General features: G+C 31.3%; 3 protein-coding genes across 3 annotated transcripts in view; 2 read left to right on the top strand and 1 right to left on the bottom strand.

Annotated features, from left to right (window-relative positions):
• The window catches only part of LOC134711328 (uncharacterized), a 57,204-nt gene that overhangs the window by 12,104 nt on the left and 22,285 nt on the right, over positions 1-22,815 (bottom strand). The window lies entirely within an intron of this gene.
• Positions 190-8,012, top strand: LOC134692381 (eukaryotic translation elongation factor 1 epsilon-1-like). Its single transcript, XM_063552833.1, has 6 exons — positions 190-317; positions 1,132-1,231; positions 2,129-2,232; positions 3,426-3,521; positions 3,919-3,978; positions 7,893-8,012. The coding sequence occupies exons 1-6, from the start codon at positions 243-245 to the stop codon at positions 7,974-7,976; spliced, it is 519 nt and encodes a 172-aa protein (XP_063408903.1). The 5' UTR covers positions 190-242; the 3' UTR covers positions 7,977-8,012.
• LOC134692370 (probable methyltransferase-like protein 24) lies at positions 10,141-16,662 on the top strand. Its single transcript, XM_063552823.1, has 6 exons — positions 10,141-10,359; positions 10,964-11,076; positions 12,249-12,377; positions 13,891-13,965; positions 14,544-14,685; positions 15,319-16,662. The coding sequence occupies exons 1-6, from the start codon at positions 10,258-10,260 to the stop codon at positions 15,634-15,636; spliced, it is 879 nt and encodes a 292-aa protein (XP_063408893.1). The 5' UTR covers positions 10,141-10,257; the 3' UTR covers positions 15,637-16,662.

The following is a 22,815-nucleotide window of genomic DNA, read 5'->3' as shown; positions in this document are numbered from 1 at the left end:
GTTTAAATCTATTGAGATAGACGGTCGTAGATCTATGAGCCCCCCCCCCCCTCCAGGTCATCTATAATGTTATGTCTTGTTTTTAACTTTTTTTTTCAAATGTCTGACCTTTATCATGATTTATTCTAGTTTGCGTGTTGGAAATTAAATGTTGTTTTGTAAATGTTGAATGAACACGTTCCTGTAAAATCTCTCGGAACACATCTAGGTTTTACATTGCTTTAGATAAACACACCGAAATTATGAACGACTTAAAGTCTTTAGCTACATATTTAAATGTTCCTGTCGCAAAATTATCTTTAGATCAAAAAGAGAAGGTAAGAAATAATGTTTGAAATGATTCAAATGTAGAAACAACGCAATAAATCACTCATTAATATTTTCAACCGAAAAAACAACTAAAAGGGGGAGGGTTGTTAGCTAGTCCAAATAATTAAGAGGTTTTGTATTGCCTTTTTTACAGCAAATATAATCTCTTTCGAAGTCATTATTCATTAGTAATAGACAGTCAACACTTGTAGATAGAATTAACGAGTGTAGAACATTTTAATACATAATTTAACATTGTTTAATTAAGGTCTTAATGAAAATGTGCATTCTTCTTAAAACATATGTTCACACCCTTATCATAACCGAATGCAGGACAACTCTGCCTGGAGACAAGACAAACCAAGTCCACTAAGACAGTTTTAAGAAGACAACTCGGATTGTATAAGAAGACACCTCCGATCGTATAAAAGAAAACTTGGACCATCAATAAGATAACTCACATATAGTCTTTATACATGTACATTGTATAAGGACATCACACACTGTGAGACAAAGTCATAAAAGTATTAAAAGAGGATTTAAACTATATAAATTGTTAAACAATAAATTTTAGATTGCAAAATTATTTCAGCTATGTAATTGTTATCTTTCATTAAAAATAGTTTGTGATGTACATGTATGTCTTCTCTTAATTTCCCAATTCCTAATAAATACTATAAATAGGAAAGAGAATAAAAGTGGTTGGATGGCATGATAATCTTACACAATAAGGTTTTTTGTTTGAACACATGGAGTTTGTTGCACAATTTATAAAATGTCACAAGCAACATGTGTTTATCTACAATTACTTTTTAATTACAGATTTTAGTTTGGAAAGAAAAAGATGGGAAGACACTTAGAGGCCTCATTACTATAGCAAAATATTTATCTAGAAATTCATCTCACCATAAACAGTTTACAGGTACACAGACATTCAACTGAAGAGGGCCCTCATGGGGTTTTTGATTATGTGATTACTTGGCCGTTTTTTAATGATTATTTGATTATTAAGCCAAATATTTCATGATTATTTGATTACCTAGGACTGTATTTTTAGTTTATGATTATTTGATTACTAAAGATAAGCAAATATTTAATGATTATGTGATTATATTGGCAAAAAAATGGTGATTATGTGATTACTAGGACCCCCCCCATGAGGGGCCTCACTGAATATTAATAATATGTTGTATCTTTAGTGTTGCACACTGCCTTGTTTTCTGGATGCCCTACCCTTTATTTCTTACCAATAGATATTAAACAGTGGTATACTTGATTAAATCCCTATTTATTTATACAGTACCTTTATACCAATGTGAATGTAAAAGTGCCCTTAAAGTGTATACAATCACCGTCACGCAAAGAATGCCCTCTGAGAAAAAAATACTCTGCCTTTTTCAAAAGCTGCTGGAAACAATAATCATGTATGTATCACCTAGTGGAGATTTGTTTTAAACATTAAACTGAAGGAAAACTTTATTGAGATGCCATGGGAATAAGCTGTTCGTCTCATAATACGTAACATGGACCTGGTTATTGATCTTTCAATATTAAATATATATCCTCAGTTTAATCTTCAAACCTATACTACTTTATGGTTACCATGTTGCACATTGTACTTGTACTGTATTGTTTGTTTATGTTGATATACCTATATTATGATGGACTCCTTGTCATTGCCTCCTTAGGGATCTTAATTAAAATAAATAATTATATTGTATGGTTTCTTTGACAGTGGTAAAGATGCAGTAAAACATAAGGCCAAGGGTTACCTTTTGTAGTCTTGTGTCATCATTCCATTGTCTTATTTAATTTTTAGGAGAAACTATTGAAGAAAGAGCAGCAATTGACCAATGGCTGGAATATAGATTGAACAACATAGACAGAGCTCATCAGGAAAAAGATACTAACGCATTTATAAAGGTAATTTATCCATCTAAAGAAGTGTTCAGATAATACTTTAGCCTCCTTCAACCTCTTAAAACAAATATATCCGATTGCTGCAATAATTAATGTACAAATCACACAGAAATATAAGAAACAAAAACAAAAAGTTGTTTGTAATGGGAAAAAAATAATATTAGAGTTAAAATATTGACAACTCTCTGGAAAATTCTGTAGAACATAAAAAGTGATAATAGGATTCACTGAAAATGAGGCTTAATAAACCAAATCAACACCTGACATGGCTTAACTAATGTAGGAAGTAAATCTGTTTATCAGTTTAAAGCAATATTAAACCAGAAAACAAAACTAATGCTCTTGAACTTCAACCGATTTTAATGATTTTGCTATATGATACTATGATAAAAGAACATACAAATGTAAGGCTTGTGACATCTGAAATGTATAGGAAAAGTCTTCTATATACTCCTTGATAGGATGTTGATGCCTTCATACCTGCCAAGTTTTTCAAAATGCCCATTGGGGTTTTGCGTGCAAGATGGCTGCCATAATCCTAAAAAACCCTTCAAGGGGCCTTCAAATACAGTGTAATGTAGTTTTTTGGCTTTCTCATACTTTTTAAGCCTCAATTCATTGTAAAATTAATTGTTTTGTTAAAATTAAGGACATAATTGCTCTTTAAAAATTTCAATTTGGGAGCCTCCATGGGGGAAATCACTCGCAATATTTTCCCCCGCAAATAGTGACAGTTGGCAGGTATGTGCCTTAAAGGAAGCTATGGAACCAAGTGGTAAAGCTAAAGTCATCCCTTCAAAAGTTTTATGGTCCACAATATAAAAATTAGGAGATGTGATATGATTACCAATGAGACAACTATTTACCAAAGTTTTCAATGAAGTGAATGTAAGCAATTATAGGCAATTCTGAGGCCTTCAGAGAAAAAGTAGTCTGCATAAAAGGCTCTTACAGGAAAAAATATGAAACAGTTCAATTGAGAAAACTAAATGACCTTAATAACAAAACATTTTGAAGGACAATCACTATATAATTGATGTAGGAAATATATTATTTTGGAACAATTCGGATTATTCCTTGGTATCTGCCGCCTTTTTTTAAACTATAAATCTTGAAAACATTTTATAACACAAAGTATGAATTATTTGTGATTTGTTGACTTATCATCAGAAAAGTTTTGTTTGATTTTTTTACAGGATATCAACACATACTTAGAAGATAAAGTGTACTTTGTTGGTCATCAGCTATCTCTGGCAGATTTTCTAATTTATTATGGTCTACACAACTTATTTGTAAGTACTTTTAAATACATTGTTTATGCACAATTTAATGCAAATATGCACAATTTAATTCTTCTAGTATTTCCAGTAAAACATAGCTGTTCTGTATGTAAAAATATATATACAAGTACCTTTTAACTGACGCATAGCTTACCAGTTAAGTGTTGTACTAATGTCACATATGTAATTCTGATGAAGATTCTAGCATAGATAAGATTGAAGTCCAGAATACAACAAAAAATGCTACAAACAGCATGCTGAACCAAAGTTTTCCTTATGGTTACTATGAGGCTTTTCCTTCAATATTATAAAATTATTTCCTAATGTTAATAAGGGCAAATGAAGTAACATAAACTGCAACTTATTTTAATGAAATCAGTAAATATATGTAGGATATTTATCATTTCAGAGGGATTTAACCTTTTATGAAAAACAGAAATATATGCATTTATCAAGATGGTTTGACAATGTAAGTAGTCTCTCTTGTAGATTTGCACATTGGCAGTAGATAATTTTAAAAGAAGTGTGAAGAAATACTGAATTTTCACATCTGATATTGTCATCTATATTATGCAAACTGTATCTGTAATGAACAAATAAAAACATGCTTCATATTTATTATGATAAAGACAATTTTTATGTACATGTAGTGTGAAAAAAACATATTTTTTGCTGTTAATCAGTAATAAGATGAAATTATTTTTTTGCAAAGGTTGATAAGATAAAATGTATAAGTTCAGGGCATACGATACAGTTTTGAACCTGTATTTACAAGTTGATGAAAATTTGCATATAGGGTATTTGTTACCTGATTAAATCAAATATGTAATAAAAAAATATACCTTCATGTGCTACTTTTTGAGTAAAATGAGGTAGAAATTTTGTATATTTGCTCAAAATTCAGATTTGTGTCCGTATTTTCTCTTTCGAAATGTTATATATTTAGATATATATGTTTTATATATGTGTAATTCAGTTTTATATGTTTTACGGAATTGTACAAGTTATGTCCGGAAACGCCTTTTTGTTTTAAGCTCTCTTTTATTAAATGTCGTCAACGTAAGACGTGTTTTATTGCTTGAGCTAGTCCCAACCCAAAACCTATAATTACGACGAGGCGATATCGTTACATGGTGGAGGACCCGGGCATCACTTTGTACAATCCCGTAAAACATATAAAACTGAATTACACATATATAAAACATATATATCTAAATATATAACCTTGTCTTTGCATATTAAGGACACAGACTTTTCGTCTGTACCTAAAGATTGTCATGCGTATCTCAAAAAGCAATGTGAAAAGTTGAACCTTATACGTACTGAAGTCGAGAAAAATGCTATTAATTCACAAGTTAAAATGGTTGACCGAGTAAATAAGGACAAAATACCAAATATTTCATTTAATGAAAACGACTATGTTTATTTGTCGAAAGAACCAACCGGGTCAGGACAAAAATTTAAGAATAGATTTGCCGGTCCATATGTGATCTCAAGAGTAAATATTCCTCATATGTACACCTTAAAGGACCCAAACACGAACAAAATATTATCAAAGCCAGTGCATATCAATAGACTGAAATCTGCGTATGTGAGAAAACCAAATCCGTCAAAATATTTTATGGACCCTGTTCATACGAAACTAGACGATGTTGAAGTGCAAGATTATACATCTATGAATGAGGATAATACACCTGTTCAGGAAAACCAAAACACCAATTATGACAATTTATCTGATAATACTCCCAATTCTGATAATACAAGCCAATCAGACAATATTTTGATTGTTGAAAATAGTACAACCATGTCTCGCCCAAAGCGCACTAAGAAATTACCCGCTAGGTTCAAAGATAATAATTTCATTCATTTTAGTGAGGTTGACGTATCTAGCGATTCATAGTCTGCAAGTCAGTTAAAAGTGAAAAGATTCCTAGCGCACAAAATAATAAATGGAAAAAGAACGTATGTTGCTCATATAGTTGGTGAACCAGCCCAACACGCGATGTGGCTTCAAGAACATCAGCTTGGACCGAAAGCCAAGGCCAAATTAAAATCTCGACCTCCGCCAAAAATTTAAACATTTTTATTGTCATAACATCATCTTTATTTGATTAGCATCCAACATTTATATACTCGTTAGATTTATCTCATGAGTACATGCGCGATACAACTCACGGTCAATATATAATATATATTCACAAGTAGACTATTTGTCTGTGAGAGTTTTCTCATGACTACATGCGCAATATAACTGTATATATTCACAAGTTACTATTTGTCTGTGAGATTTATCTCATGACAATTTAATTAAGTAGCTATGTACAACGTAACATTTATCGAAATTTGGAACATCGACTGATGATATTAATAATTCGTCAAGGATCTGTGTGATATTGTTAGTGCCGTCTGTATTTTATTCTACCGCAAACTTACTTGTGAGATTTATCTCATAGTAAGATATCCGTTTACTGGATATCCGTAAATGAAGACCAAGAGGCAAAAGAGAAAGATTAATATGAACATTTATTGCATGTTCCCTATTATATTTTGTATTATTATGCATTGATGTGTTTATTATATATGATTCCGGCATCACTTACATTTTTGCTACTTGAATATGATTATTGAAATATCGTTTTTTGTATTCATTATTAATAACATGAATAATATTGTTTGATTGATTAACATGTTTTTGTTTTGTATTGAAGCTTTTATTAGACTTTAAGGGCAGTTAGCCTGAATTACTTTTGAAAGGCAAATTCATTGACTCTAGAACATGTAGCTAGAGGATTTACTTGTTGTTTTTCACTCTCCGTTTTGAATTAAGAATTATGACAATTGTATTTGTATGTAATTTTATAAGTTCGAAAGTTGCAAGGATTAGTTAAAGACTTAATCGAATTGTCAAAACTTTATAAAGGAAACTACACTTTATTTTATGAAATGAACATTGTTTTTTCTGTAGTGCTGATTGTTGATGAAAAAAGTTTAATAACTCCAAAACATGGAAATTGGAATAGTAAGGCATTGCTAACCAAATGAGATTGTATGAATATCTGTCAATGACTTTTATATGTTAATCACGAATAACCTGAGTAGTATTGCTGTGAGTAGTATGGTTCACGAGAAATTCAGAGTGCATGAGAGTTTTATGAGCTGGTCTTGAATTGTATTTTTGTGTGAGACTCTTTGAAAGTGTGCATATTTTATCACGTTAAGCATTTATCTACAAAATAAGAGTAAGGACTCTGGTGATTTCATAGTATTTTATATCATATGATATTTAACTGTCACGTTTATGACGAACAAGATATTTTTATACATGTAGTACTCCGCAATTTGTTCCAAGATGCTTATTCCACCAAGTTATCCATACCAGTTACTTGTTCGTTAAGATATATTTTGAAAGATAGAGAATTTTGAATATTATGAAAGTTAGAAAGATAGTATTGTAATATTGATCATGTATTTTTATTTGATTGTGAATCTGAATTCCATATATGCAAAAATTCATTGGGAATTTTCTTTCTGCCAGGGGATGTTATATATTTAGATATATATGTTTTATATAGGTGTAATTCAGTTTTATATGTTTTACGGAATTGTACAAGTGATGTCCGGAAACGCCTTTTTGTTTTACGCTCTCTTTTATTAAATGTCGTCAACGTAAGACGTGTTTTATTGCTTGAGCTAATCCCAACCCAAAACCTATAATTACGACGAGGCGATATCGTTACAGAAAGAAAGACATAACTTTTTTGTTTTAAAAGATAAACACAAATTGTTTTTTGTTAAATAATCGGTAATTTCTGTATTTTATAAGTAGCATTAAAAATTATGCAATTTTTATTCAGAAATAACTCATATTTATCAAATTTTCCTGAATAGAGGAAAAAATGTCATTTTTTGCTGCATGTTTATCAAAATTAAAAAAGATTGCGCTATTTACAGTTTTATAAAATTTGGGTCACAAAATCTCCTTGCAAAATGAAACAAATTGCTGTTTTCAAAAATAGGGGTCTATGCACTTGTTATCAAATTAAATCAGTTTGAATGATAAAAATCAGTAGAAAAATGCATCTTTTCCTGATATGTCATAGTTTGACTTCGCGAAAATATCATTTTACGTTAGCAACGTCATTACCTTCCCTGTAATTGTATTGTATGCCCTTAATATGTTGATGAATTATTTTGATCATGAATATGCCTGAAGTATTTGCATCTGGACTTAAAATATCCAACAATCAGTGTTTTTATCCACGAAATGATAATTGGGCATTTGGCAACCCAATCAGAAAAATAAACTTAATAACAATTAACACCCAAAAATAGAAAATAATATTAGATGATAGCATAATATAACTGTGAACTTTCTACTTGTAGGTTCAGCATGCAGAAAATGTGAGACAGACACAGACTTTGATACCATTTCAGAAAAATATACTGTACTCTGGATCAGCACATTAACATCATCTAATTCTTAATAAAATTTGTTTTGTTTTACTCAGTGTTGTTGGTCTCATTAGTATGAACACATCATTGTTTCACATTCAGGATATTTTATTTTACAATAGAGGAAAGTATATCAGGGTTAAAATGGTAGCAATGTCCCAATAAAGCAAACATGTGCATGATAACTTAGGAAGAGTTTATAAATATTGAATGTTGAGCAAGAATATTAGGTAGACTCCGGTGTATATGTTTTTATCGGTCGTCCCTCTGTCAATATCACTCTGTTCAGCTCTTAATATTATTCCGTATCATGTCTTTGTGACGTCAAATACGTTGACCCGGCCTTAATAACTTTGACCCGGAAATATCAGCGACGTCATAATGTTTGAACCGACATTAATAACTTTGACCCGGACTTATCAAGTCATCTGTTTGTGCTGGCGAAACAAAGAAAACACTTGCAAAACACGCAAATATAGCCCGATAAATCGATTATCAGATTATCTCCATATTGATATTGTAAAATATCAGCTGCTTGACATTATATGAAGGTTTTTTTAATTAGGCACTGGCTAACAGTAATTATTGTTACATTCGTAATTAATCGGTTCCTTATCCGCTTTTTGCATTCCGGCATTTAGTCTCCTATGTAACAATAATATTTTTATATTTCCATGTAACCGTAGCCAGTGCCATTAAATTAACTCATTTGTTTGGTAGAAAAAACAAAATTGACATTCTTTCAATCAGGTTGGAATCAATCTAAAGTTGGCTTTCAGTATGGTGCAGACAGGAAGGGAAAAGTGTTTAACTATTTTTTTGTAATTGACACTACAATATTCAACCCAGATCCCTGAACCTAATAGAAAGGCACTGAAGTTGGAGCTGCTGTTATGTAATTGATTGAGGACCCCCTCCCCCTATTTTCTGAACTTATAAGGATCCACAGAAACTTATTAAACTTTAAAGCCACTGTACATAATGTATATATGTTATTGATAACGATTTTTCTTTGTCATATTATTTTTAAATTAAGTCCATATGTACATAGCACACAAGTTCCGGGAAGTTTTACACTCCTACCTAGGAGTCTACTCCCGTATTCGGAAGAAGAAGAAGAAGAAGAAGATCATAGTCCGGGAACTTTGTCGGCAGAGATGGTCTTCTGTCAAATCTTAATTTTTTTTCTATATTTGAAGTTTATAAATTTATTCATACCTTTTGTAATTTTGCATGGACTTGTCTATTGTTGAAGACTGTAAATAGTGCTCTAGATGTCTTTTGTTTCAAGGTTGCTGTCCCCATGACACACGAACCCACTGATTCTTCGTTTATTCCCGCTTAATGGCTTAAAACCATTTTGGAACCACCCACTAAGAATACAGATTTAACCCGTTTGAACAAATGGATGTTTACGGTATATATTCATTTATGCCCCCCCCCCCCAAAAAAAAAATAAAATAAAAAAATAACGTTTTTATAGAAAACCTTTCCGAAAGTGGCAAGTTTGTGCAACTTGCAGGTCATGTATTGATAAATACATTCTTGTCAGGTAAGGCGGAATCAGAGAAAACACTACCATTAACATTTTATTGTATTCAGCACAATTTGAAACACGTCAACAAATATTCACTCGCTCCGCTCGGCAAAATAATTTCGATTGCACTCGGCCCTCTATCAGTCAATCCTCATATCCTAGACTCGCGGCTGAAACTTTTTGCCTATATATGCCAAAGTCAAATTTTGATAATATACAATTATAGTCACTACACTACAGCAGAGACATATATACACATATATATAACGCAATCATAGGTTTGAACGTAGTTTTCAATTTAGACTCGTTTATATATATATGTGTATATATGTCTCTGACTACAGTACTAGTAAGTAGATCAAGAATGTAATGAAAAAATGATAATCTTAAAAAACCTGAGACTGGTAATACTTTTCTATTCTCAGTACAATAGTCAATATAAAAAAAAGATTTATCATGGGTATGATTTTTAACGGGTCAATTATATCCACCAGTTACATACCGTACCGTCTACGGTATACTAGTATAATTATATTTAAATCGGAATCAGAAGATTAACCAAACACCACAAACGAATTTCATTACACAGGACGTATTAAATACAGAACTGAAAACTTTAAAGACATGTCATAAAACGAAAATTTTTCTTTTCGAGGTTGACCGGGGTTTGTGATTTATGTTTTAGTGAGACCATTAATTGTTCCTCTGATGTGAAAATGTGTGTCACATTTAAAAACTGCGGATTTCGTGCAATTTACCATGCACGTCTGTAGAATAAGAAGGAATATAGTTTGTTATATTGTTCTTGTGCTATTATTATTTTGCTTTGTGTTTATTTTACTAAGAAGAGCCAAAAGGGAGGTAACTCATTATTTTTATAATATTATTGCGGAGAAATATTGATCCGAAAATGTGCTAAAGTCAATATTTCTGACTCTGTTTTTTAAGTTCTTATAAATTCATTAATATTCAAAATGTTTTAAAATTCCAATTTCACTTCACCCTTTGCATGAGGTTGATTCAAAGCTATTCGGCTATTTTAAAATTTACATATGGGGAAATGCTATTTCATAATATGATAATAGTTAAAACGGCGCGCAAATATGACGGGTTTGTTTGAAAAAAATCATCTGAAAAGTTAGGTTAAAGGGTGTTCTAAGTTGTGTAACTGTATACACAATTACATAGCGAGATGTAAAAATGAAAAGACAACAATGTTGTCTTTTGAAAGTATCAACCAAAAATGATCCAGACCCTCTTGTTTCCAGCTTTTACCGAAAAGTTTGCCGTAGTTCCAGTAAGATCAGTAAGAAAATAGTCTACATTTGGAAACTTGATTATGCATTATATAGATTATATGTATCCTTTGTTATTTACAACAGAAGTAATTTTTTAATAGATATCTCAATTTTGTGACTTTAGATAGCTTAAATAAATAAGAATTTTGTTTATTATTATTTATTAGGAAAGTTTTCTGGAGCAGAAAGAGATTGTAATTGAAAATGAAAAATGTCAGCTACCATCTAAAGTAGAATTAAATAATCTGCCTCACTCCAAACTAGCATCATTATACCATGAGTAAGTACTAAATTTAAAAATCATTACTATGATTATGAAAAATACTAAAGGGGAATACTTTGCTTTCAAGACATAGCACTCAGGCTTTTTTTTGTCATACACAGTGGCGGATCCAGGAATGTTCATAAGTGGAGGCCCACTGACTGACCTAAGAGGGGGACCGCTCCAGTCACGCTTCAGTGATTCCCAATATAAGCAACCAATTTTTTTCCAAAAAAGGGGGGCCCGGGCCCTCTGGCCCCCCCCCCTAAATCCGCCTCTGATACACTAATTTTCCACTCATGTCAGTGACTAACTTTGTTAGAACTTCCTTTCATTTGAATCAAAGACATTATAGTATTATATGTCTTTGTTTGAATAGACCGTAAAATCAGAAATATAGAACATAATAACTAAATGTTCAAAACCTATAAAATATTTGTGTTACTTGGTATTTCAAAACATTGATTTTATTTAATAGAATTGAAACCATTTAATTAACATATACGTTGCTTTCGAGTTATTTTTAAACATATGGCCCTTCATCCAGTTGATATTCATATTTTAACATTCCACAGGATCATGCTTTTTTACCCTGTAGACACAACTGATTTCGCTCCTTTTGACGTTTAAGTGATTCTCTCAGTTTTTATTTGTTACATTGGTTTGTCTCTATCGAATCGATTGATAAATTTTGAACATCGTGAATCAGCTGTCGTCTTAACTTGTTATAAATATTATTGTGCCTTTACCTTTTATCTACAGATATAAAACCTACCGATTTTGGCGAGTTCAAAATCCCTTTTTATTTTTAGAGAACTAGTTCTTTGATTTAACTTTACCTGGTGAAATATATTGTTATAGGGCATCGGTTATAGGACTGAAAGTTCCATTCGTACATAAGCCAGTGGCTAATCTGTTTTCAAATGCTCAAATGTAAATGTTGCTTATTTACATCAATAGCTATTAACTCACCAAAGATACCAAACTCACTATTTTGCAAGCTAGATGCACGTTTCGTCCACAAAATACTCATCAATAAAGAATATTCTTGATGAAGGTTAATTAGTAATAGTGTCTTGAACGCTTTAGATCATCATGCAATAGTTATTTGAAATTGTAAACACATTTCATGGACTTTTTATTAATGTACTAGTATTGGCAGAATAAATAGTTGAACTTGTTATCTGTAGATACATTTCAAGCTTACAGTTCGGATGTGACAATATCATACGACTAGGAGAGGAAGCCGATGGTGGTTGGGATATATGTGATGATACTCTCTACAGACCAAGTACCAAGTGCCTTGTTTATTCCTTTGGGTAAGTAAACTTTTTTTCTTTGGGGTGTCAGTGTGGAAATATCTAGTTTTACCCTAAACATACCAAGTACACAGTGTTTTTGTATTCCTTTGGGTAACTTTATGTTTTTCTTTGGGATGTTAGAAATCTTTGTTAATACTCAAATAACCAAGTGCTCAGTGTCATGTATATTTCTTTAATTTGGGAGAATTTAAAGTTCAAGATTTCTCAGATATCTGCAATGATACCCAAAGGGATTAGATGCTTAGTGCCTTGTGTATTCCTTTGGCTTAGTTCAGGATTCCTTTGAGATGTCGATTTGGATATCTGCAATGATACTACTAAGATATAAGGTATATAGTGCCTTGTGTATTTCTTGGATAAGTTGGTATTTACTTTGGTGTGTCGGTTAGTAAATCTCTGACGATAATAAAAACAGACCTGTGCTCAATGTCCTGTGTATTCCTCTCAGGTCGGTTCAGGTTTCCTTTAAGATGACGATTTGAATAGCGGTGATGATATGTCATATAGACCAGGCACACAATGCTTGCGTATACCATTATTTAGTTCAGATTTTCTTTGAGGTGTTCATTTGGATATCTGTGATGATATGCCTTACATACATGGCTGGCACTCAATACCGGGTGCACAACTTTGTGAAAGTTCTGGTATCCTTTTTCGGATGTGGATTTAGAAATCTTTGATGATATGTCATAAAGACTAGGCGATCAATATTTCGTGTATACCTTTGGTAAGATTAGGTTTCCTCTGGATTATCCATTGGATATTTGTGATGATATGCTTTACAGAAAATACCTTTTGGTACGATCAGGTTTCCTTTGGGATGTAGATTTTGATATTGGATGGTATGCTTTAAAGACCAAGCGCTCAATGCTTCGTGTCTTCCTATGTGTAAGTTCAGGGTTCCTTTGGAAAAGTCTATTTCGGTATCTGTGATGGAATGTCATACAGCCCAGGTGATCAGTGCCTTGTGTATTCCTATGGATAAGTTAAGGTTTCTATTGAATTTTGATAGCAATATCTGTGATGATCCTTCATACAGAGTAGGAACTCAGTGCCTTGTGTATACCTTTGGGTAAGTTGTGCCCCATGGATTTCCCCAACCCAACAGCGAGATCAATGTGGACGTGTGAGCATTGGCTTATCAAAATGTGGAGCTACGCGGTCGTTTTCGGAAATGAACATCTAGGTAAATAATGTAATAGACATAAAGAAAAACATTACTTGAAATGTGATAATCTTTACTTAAAATGTTAATACAATAAATGTCTGTCTGGACTCCATCTTTTTAACTTTATTTACTAATTTTCTTTTTTTTATATAAATATTTAAATGAAAGATACTAAGGTGTAAAAAAAAGATCCATTTTTAACTGACTTTCACATCTATTGAATTAAAGTCTTATATAGTTTCTTCACATCATACTGAATATAACATACAATACAATACATACAGGAGTATGTATCTTTTGTTCAGACTACATCTTTAACTTATTTCTTATTTACAATTTCAGAATAGATTTTGATTTTAGCTTTGACGATGCCATAGCAAAGAAGTATGGATGTGAGCTGCACTCGTTTGACCCAAGGTACGTTATTTAAAAAAAAGGTACGTTATTTAAAAAAAACAGTTTTTTTTAAAGAATTATTAAATTTTCATTAGTATTTATCAGTCTTATTTTATTACTTTGAGTTTCAGAAACCATTGAGGACGTTGTCTGTTGCATCACAATGTGAGAAATTTATTATACAGAAAAATAAATAGAAAAAAAGTTGCTCTAATAAACATTAAACAATTTTCATTCTTCTTCATATATATTTTTTTATATCTACAAAGGAATTTGTCATTTCATCACTATCTTTAGTGCAGACATACAACAATGTAAAAGATCACCTTTCTTAATGTTACTCAGGAAAACTTGTTCCAATTGAAATGTCGTTGTATGTACAACTTAGAACAAGTAAAAACATGTTATGTTGTATCCCATCATCCAAAGGTTTATATATGTAATTGTACAATGTCCTAACTTAAAGGCGATATGAAAAAAATGGACTAAATGTTAGTGATAATCTTTTAAATATTATTTTTAACTATCAGTTCTAGACTTTTCCCTGTAGGTAAATTTGGAAATTTGAAAACGTTTTGTGTTCTTTTCTTTTTTTCCAGTATGAAGGTAAAAGAGGGTCTAAGGAAACACAATGTCTGGTTCCATCCATATGCTATAGGACCAAATACACGGATACAACGTGGAACTCATTGGCCGATGTTTACACTAAAAGATTTAAAGATAAAAATGAACCATCAAAATGTAAGTGTGTGTTAACACAATGAAGACTCAGATTGAAATAATTGCAGATTTCCAAACTAAACCAAACTACATAAATTAATATATAGCTCACTAAATCTTACAACCTTGTGACTTCATCGTACATATTAGGCTATACATTTTGTTATTAGTTTAAATACAGCTATTATAACTTGTCCACTTAATTCTTATATTATTATATGTTAACATAAGCATACCATAACGTCTGACAGTAGTTATGATAAGGAGAAATTAACGCTCGTCTGACTAGTATTAAGGTGGTACCAAACACCTTAACTAAATTAATTTGGCTCATTTAATTTTCATTTAATTTTGTCAAATTATTTACTTTGACCCTTTGACAAAAATATAAAAAATTTAAAAAAAAATTGAGCCACACACTTTCGGCATTCCTGTAAGAGTTACACTTTTGTGTAAACAAAATTGTGATTTCCATGTTTTTATTATCGGTAATTTTTTTAGTTTGTGTCAGTTTAACTTCATGAATTATCAAGCTAAGTAAAGCTATAGAACCACGAATTTATTATTATATTTGAGACTAGAAACAATGTACATCCATTATCATATTAAAGTTTTTTTACATAACAATTCTCAATCCCACCTTTTTTGTTTCAGAGACCATTGACTGCTGTAAAACTTGACGTAGAAGAATGGGAAATGTTAGCTTTGCCGAACATGATATCAGATGGTACACTGAAGTCAGTCAAGCAGCTTCTGATAGAATTTCATATTACAATGCGACCAGAACCTGATAAACAAAGATATATCCGGGGACTAAACATATTGATAGATTTGTATGAACAAGGATTTAGAATATTTTGGACCAAGAGAAATCTATTTTGTAGATTTACCTCCCTTGAAGAAGATATAGAGAGAACAGGATGTCACGAACTATCATTTGTAAATATCAATACTGTATCAGCTGTTTATTAAAGAAGGGTGTTGTTATATGACAAAATTATCACGCTAATTTAAAGAGTTGACAAGAAAGAAGCCGAAACGAATCTCGTTGGATATCGTGTTTATTCCTGAAATTGATATATATATATAATTTAATCAAACCACAATACCAGATATACTCACTAGGATTATTCGAGAAAAAAATTTATGGATTACTCTAACAATGTGTTTATAAAGGTTCTGAAATGGCTGAAGTGACTCTTCGGCAATGGAATATTGTATGAATTGAAATTGAAAATATGTTTGTTATAATTATAATATTTAAGTAAAGGGCTTAAACTTATGAGAAAAAATATCAGGTAATCGTTCATCTAAATCTATCAGTCTGCTCAAAATCGGTTGAAAATAATAATTATTTCTTTACATTTAAAAACAGGAAAAACAACGGTGTTGACATATTGAAATCGAATACTTATGTGCAAGTTTGAACAAAATTATACTTAATTTATTTCAAATGTTCCTTATAGAATGTTCGAAAATCAGTAAAGTGTATGAGACATTCAAAATAAAATTGAAATAATAGTCAAAATTTATTCGTCCTTGATATCAAACCAAAATCAATTTGACAAATGTCTGCTGACGACTATTTTTTTTATCATCAATTCCATACTCTACCATGCGAAACATGATAGCGCACATATATCTGTATATTATCAAATCTGTTCTACTTCAGGAATTGATTTCCTTTGCTGTGTTCGACAAAACCTTTCGGAATTTTCGACCATCAAAGCACTGAACGTCGTCCTTATTTGGCATTTAACTTTTCAGATTTGAGCATCACTAATGGGTCTTTTGTAGACGAAACGCGCGTCTGACGTACACATGTTAATCCTGGCATCTATGATGAGTACTTTTTTACTTCAATTAGTTATATAAAACCCATAAAATAATGATTATTATACATATAAATCTGCCCTGGACATATTGAAATAATATACAGTTCTCTGCATCTTTCATTGATTACGGTATTTGTTAAATATATTAAAACCATCTTTTGTACTTGTTTATGTTTATGTGTTCGACCTTTGTACCACAAGAATTATTTATGTTGTTTGTTGTTGAAGCCTTCTGCCTATCAATGAAAATATATTGACAAACTGAAGTACAACTGAGTAAAATAATTGAAAAAAGATACAGGCTAAGAATGACACTTAGTTTTAAACGAAATTGATAAGAAGCTCGAAACTGTTTTTTTTTTATGATATATATCATCAATGTAATACCAGCGTCTTATCCAATAATATTCACCCTCTAAAACCAAGATAGTTCAGAGTTGTGTCTCTTAGACAATGAAAATGACGGTTAGATAATTTTTATTTGCCTTTGGCTGTCCAGTTGGAAAATATTAACAGAGCCTGAATGCGTAAAAAAATAAAAATCAATACAATACAGACAACTAAATATCCGGAATATGGTTCCTAAAGAGTAGTTTCAATATTATTTACAGTTTATAACCATAAAAACAACATTTAATTGCAGCTTCTGAAATATTAAAGTGGTGGGAAAAAATCATAAATGAAAAGGTGTTATAAAAAGTAAAAACACAAAAATACTGAACTCCGAGGAAAATTCAAAAAGGAAAATCCAAAATCAAAAGGCAAAATCAAAAGTCCAAACACATCAAACGAATGGATAACAACTGTCAGAGTCCTGACTTGGTGCAGACATTTTCTAATGTAGAAAAGATCAGAAAATGGTGGATTGAACCTGGTTTTATAGCTAGCTAAACCTCTCACTTGTATGACAGTCGCGTCAAATTCCATTACATTTTGTATGAACAAAACAAACATACTCAAAGAGTAAAAATGTCAAAAATAGGGGTACAGCAGTCAATATTGTGTAATCATCTTAATATCACTATAAAAACATCAAATGTAACGAAGAAGCACGAAAAGGCATACATCAAATTTAACATACTCATTTTGCTTTTCTTATACGACTTAATTTATCTATGTAAAGTCTACCAGTAAACGTTTAAAAGTACAATGTCGAAATCCCTATTTAAATGGATTGTACAATATTTGTATAAAAAATTAATAAATCGTGCAATTAAGAAGTAGAAACTACATATGACTGCATTATTTAGGACTGAAACGTGTATAAGTAAACTTTTGGTCGAGATCGTGAAAACAAATTCAATTTTAATAGATGCAAGTAGCTGAAATTGCCCTACAAATGTAGTATTTTGATCCCAAATGTGAAATTAAACTCGACTCGCAGAATTATCAGATAATAAAAAAGCAAACAGCAAAGTCAGCGTAACAAATATTTCTATAATTTATTTAACCCATACATCTGAATTAGTCTTACTCAGTGTTGATTTTAATGAGAATTACTGTCTCTAACACGAATCTCCCGAGTACTGGGTATGTCATTTTCCATGCGGAAGATATTATTAGTCTAATTTGTAGGATTTTTGCCCGCTTCTATAAGCAGTAGACTTCTTTGAATAAGTAATGAAGATCTGTCTAGAAAATTGGTTTCCCCGCCATGATCAGTATTGAATTATTGCATGTTATTTGTTCATTTGGCAGAAAATGCTTCTTTGTTTGGCAAGAAAGTGAAACAAACATTCCATCGCGATTCCAATTAAAATGTCGTACGTGATGGATTTATGGGACTGGATGTACAGAGAAATCAGGCGTTATATAACCACAAAATATAACTAATAATGGAGACTGTTCTTAGAACGGCCTGTTTGGCATTAAAACTATTGGCTTTTAAAAACAGCTATGCGTCTCTAAACTATTCACCTAATGTGTTGTAGATAACCTAATAATCCGACATGACTAAAGTTATTTAGATGATGAAAATTATACTTGCATGCATGGAACAATTTATTGAAGCAATTATCAATTTAAAAATGAAACACAGATCCATTATTTGAATATTGAAAGCTGAAGTTTTAGTGAAATAATTTACTATCAGAAAGCATATTCTGCTGTGGTGGTGAAGTCCACCTAGTTCATAGTGTATACAGATGGTCATATAATTCGGACAACAAAGATGTGTTTTGTTTTTCTGTGCTAAATAAAAAAAAAAAAAATGTATAAACAATGATATTGATAAGTACTCTATGCATGTGATAAGAAATTGGTACTGTAAAACATTTTTTTTAACACTGATATACTACTGTTTCCTTTATTTATAATTTAATTCATGTTTTCTCTCTTGGAAATGATATAACTTTTATAGAAATTATATACAATAATACTTATTCTAGTTTTATGCGTTACCACAATATTCAGATAGCCATCTGCGACATTTACGACAGTGGAGATTTTATTTTATGACATGAAACTAATATAGTCCTGCATGTCATAATCAATTTTACTTTAAAAAAAAATAAACGGCAAGGGAATAATTCAGAAAATATAAAGCTGTTAGAATGATAACGATTAACTGATTTCTTCAGGGAGTCTCGGTCTAGGATTCAACTTCCTACGCTCCAAAAAGGTTTACTTACAACCGTATACCTTTATGAGTTCAGTAAATGTTATCTTCATAATGTGATAATATTAATAGAGAATGTATATAATTTAAGGGCATACGATACAGTTACAGGGAAGGTAATGACGTTGCTAACGTAATTTGTTTTTTTCGCGACGTCAAACGGTGACATATCGGGAAAATATACATTTTTCGACTGATTTTTATCATTCAAACTCATTTAATTTGAAAACGAGTTCATGGACCCCTATTTTTCAAAACGGCATTTTGTTTTATTTTGGTGGGAGAATATGTGACCCAAATTTTATAAAACTGTAAATAGAGGATTTTTTTTTATTTTGATAAAGATGCAGTAAAAAATGACGTTTTTTCCTCAATTCATGAACATTTGGTTAAGATGAGTTATTTCTGAATAAAAAACTGGATATGTTTTAGGATATTTATAAAATACAGAAATTACCGATTATTTAACAAAAAACAATTTGTGTTTATCTTTTATAACAAAAAAGATTTGTTTTCTTTCGAAAAAGAAATTACGGCTACAAATCTGAATTTTGAGTGAATTTACAAAATTTCGACCTCATTTTACTCAAAAAGTAGCACATGAAGGTATATTTTTATTACATATTTGATTTAATCAGGTAAAAAAAAGCCTATATACAAATTTTCATGAACTTGTAAATACAGGATCAAAACTGCATCGTTTGCCCTTAAACAGTTATGCACATCTTAAACTTAAATAATGAAAACTCTAACTTTAGTTTAGTTTGCCCCTCTCGGTAAAATGTATTTTGTTTTTTATCGAAGCATTATCTTAATCCTATTCTATATATTTTTTTTCTGTATCTGATTAAAATTTACGGTTTCCATTAGCATGCAACACCTCTAATTTATTTGTTGATAAGATGTTTGTTTGGTACATCTCATTGCTTAGTATGGTCTAAAACATATTTTGACAGTAATGGTAGTCTAAGGCATAAGGCATATTTTGTTAATAAAGAACAAAAGGTTAAAACATACTACACAGAGGAACAAGTGATCAGTATGCTAGAGTTTCTTATTGACAATATATTTGTTGAATTTGGAGGTAGACTTTTTCAACAAATTGTCGGCATTCCTATGGGAACGAATTGTGCGCCTCTCCTTGCCGATCTCTTCTTATTTTCATATGAATCGGAGTTCCTTCAGACACTTGTGAAAAACAAGAAGATCAAAGAAGCCAGGTTATTTAATTTCACTTTCAGATATATTGATGATGTTCTTTCCATTACCAATCCGAACTTTTCTGATTGGGTTCCATTAATATACCCACCAGAACTAGAAATTAAAGAGACTACAGACACGGCTTCCTCCGCCTCATTTTTAGAATTATACCTCGAATTTGACATATACAGTCATCTCAGTACCAGAATCTATGACAAACGAGACGATTTCAATTTTGAAATTATCAATTTCCCCCACCTTAGTAGTAATATACCAACTTCACCTGCATATGGAATATCCGACCGTTTGAAAGCGTGTTTGTCAGAGATAAGCGATTGGATGACATCAAATATGCTGAAACTAAATCAGGACAAAACAGAGCTCATCGTCTTTGCTCCGAAACATCGAGTCAAACAGTTATCCAAGTATGAGCTACCTTTCGATGGCACTATTTTAAGTGATGCGGACTGCGTTAGGAATCTATGAGTGTTCTTTGATAAGACCTTGAGTATGGAACAGCAGGTATCAGCCGTCTCAAAATCATGTTACCACCAGATTCGAACCATCGGAAACATTAGATCGTATATCACCGAAAATGCGTGTAAGACACTAGTCTGCTCTCTTGTCACCTCCAGATTAGACTATGGGAACGCTTTGCTATATAATGTAAACTCTTCCACTATAGCAAGACTACAACGCGTTCAAAACACAGCAGCTAGACTTATCACAAGAAAAGGGAAGTTTGACTCTATAACACCTGTTCTGATGCAGCTACATTGGCTCCCGGTGAAATACCGATCACATTTTAAACTTTTACTTTACGTTTTTAAGGCATTACACGATAAAGCACCTAAATATTTGAAAGAACTGATTGTACCATACGCTCCTATTAGAACACTTCGGTCAGAAAATGAAGGACTCATAACGAATCCAAGAGATGTCCGCACTAAAACATACGGTGAAAGACGATTCGACCAAGCTGGAGCTACATTGTGGAATGACCTACCAATTCATTTACGGAAAGAACAATCGCTTCCTCGTTTTAAAAAAGGTTTGAAGACACATATTTTTAGACTGGCGTACTGTGATGTGTAAGAAATGTGATAATTTATTATTATTCTAAAAAGTTTAAGTGATAGGACCTTTTTTATTTTTAATTTATTTAAATTTTTAGTTTTGACGATTTTTTTGAATAGACAGTTTTATTTATCTTTTCATTGTGTTTTACTGGAATGTAAATACTTATAATTTTCATAATTATTCTTTTATTGACCGTTATATTTAATATGTTTTATGGTATTCATTGTGATATATATTTCCCCTGTCAATGCTCTTAATTTCCATCATTATTCTATTTAATTTCTGTTTTATTCTTATGTTCATATATATATAATTGCTATTATTGTATGCATTTTGATATATATTTTCCTTCAATTTTATATGTTAAGCGCTTAGAGTATTATGTTTATTAGATAGGCGCTATATAAAAGCTATGTAATAATAATATACATTTCCCAACTTATTAGGTATTCAAGAGCTTGCAGCTCCTATTCAGACTTTGTAAAACGTCACCAGTGTCTGAGCAGAAAGTTGATGAACCAGGGGTATGTCAAAGAACGGCTCGTCCTTTTTCTAAAAAAGTTCATCGGAAGATACCCAGAACGTGTTGATAAATATTCCGTATCAACTTCACAAATAATAGATGGTCTTGAAGTTTAGATTTTACGTACTGACGTTGGTTATCATCTTAATAACGCGTTATAGTATTATTTTATTAGTCTTTGTTAATATTACTTGTAAATTTTTAAGATATTCTTTTGAATTGACTCTGTGGTTATATAAAAACATCATGCTTTGAACGACAAAATTATTTCATTTACTTAAATTACTCTTACTTATGGATTTTGACATATTATGAATGACAAAATTATTTCATTCAATAAAATACTTTAAATTTCTGTTAATCTGTTTTTTATTTTATACATTTGACGTGATACTGTACGTATGTATCCCGTCATACTTTGAACCACACCTTATTTATTTATTGTTATTACATTTACTGTTGAGTCTGTTGTTTTTTTATATCAACTTTACGTGACTATGCATGTATGTATACCTTCATACTTTGAACGACAAAATTATTTTTATGTCTACCTGTGCGAATTTCAAACGCGCAATTTTACACCAGCAATGAAAACCATCTATTCTTTACGGGTAGACTTTATATAGATAAATTAAGTGGTATAAGAAAAGCATAATGAGTATAATAAATTTGATGTATGCCTTTTTGTGCTTCTTCGTTACATTTGTTGTTTTTATAGTGATGCAAGTATGTTTGTTTTGTTCATACTTTTAACGACAAAATTATTTTTATGTCTACCTGTACGAATTTCAAACGCGCATTTTTACACCAGCAATGAAAACCTTCTTTCCTTTACGGGTAGACTTTTTATATACATAAATTAATTGGAACAAGAAAAGCAAAATGAGTATGTTAAA

The sequence above is a fragment of the Mytilus trossulus genome, chromosome 1, assembly GCF_036588685.1.
Source record: "Mytilus trossulus isolate FHL-02 chromosome 1, PNRI_Mtr1.1.1.hap1, whole genome shotgun sequence".
NCBI classification, from domain to species: domain Eukaryota; kingdom Metazoa; phylum Mollusca; class Bivalvia; order Mytilida; family Mytilidae; genus Mytilus; species Mytilus trossulus.
The sequence above is the reverse complement of the archived record's forward strand: the minus strand, read 5'-3'. Positions and strand labels throughout refer to the sequence as shown.

Coding starts and splice junctions, on each gene's coding strand:
- LOC134692370 (XM_063552823.1), top strand. CDS start 10,258: ATGCACGTCTGTAGAATAAGAAGGAATATAGTTTGTTATATTGTTCTT. Junction 13,966..14,543: donor CTGCACTCGTTTGACCCAAG/GTACGTTATTTA, acceptor CTTTTTTTCCAG/TATGAAGGTAAAAGAGGGTC. Junction 14,686..15,318: donor TAAAAATGAACCATCAAAAT/GTAAGTGTGTGT, acceptor TTTTTGTTTCAG/AGACCATTGACTGCTGTAAA.
- LOC134692381 (XM_063552833.1), top strand. CDS start 243: ATGAACGACTTAAAGTCTTTAGCTACATATTTAAATGTTCCTGTCGCA. Junction 318..1,131: donor CTTTAGATCAAAAAGAGAAG/GTAAGAAATAAT, acceptor TTTTAATTACAG/ATTTTAGTTTGGAAAGAAAA. Junction 1,232..2,128: donor TCACCATAAACAGTTTACAG/GTACACAGACAT, acceptor TTTAATTTTTAG/GAGAAACTATTGAAGAAAGA.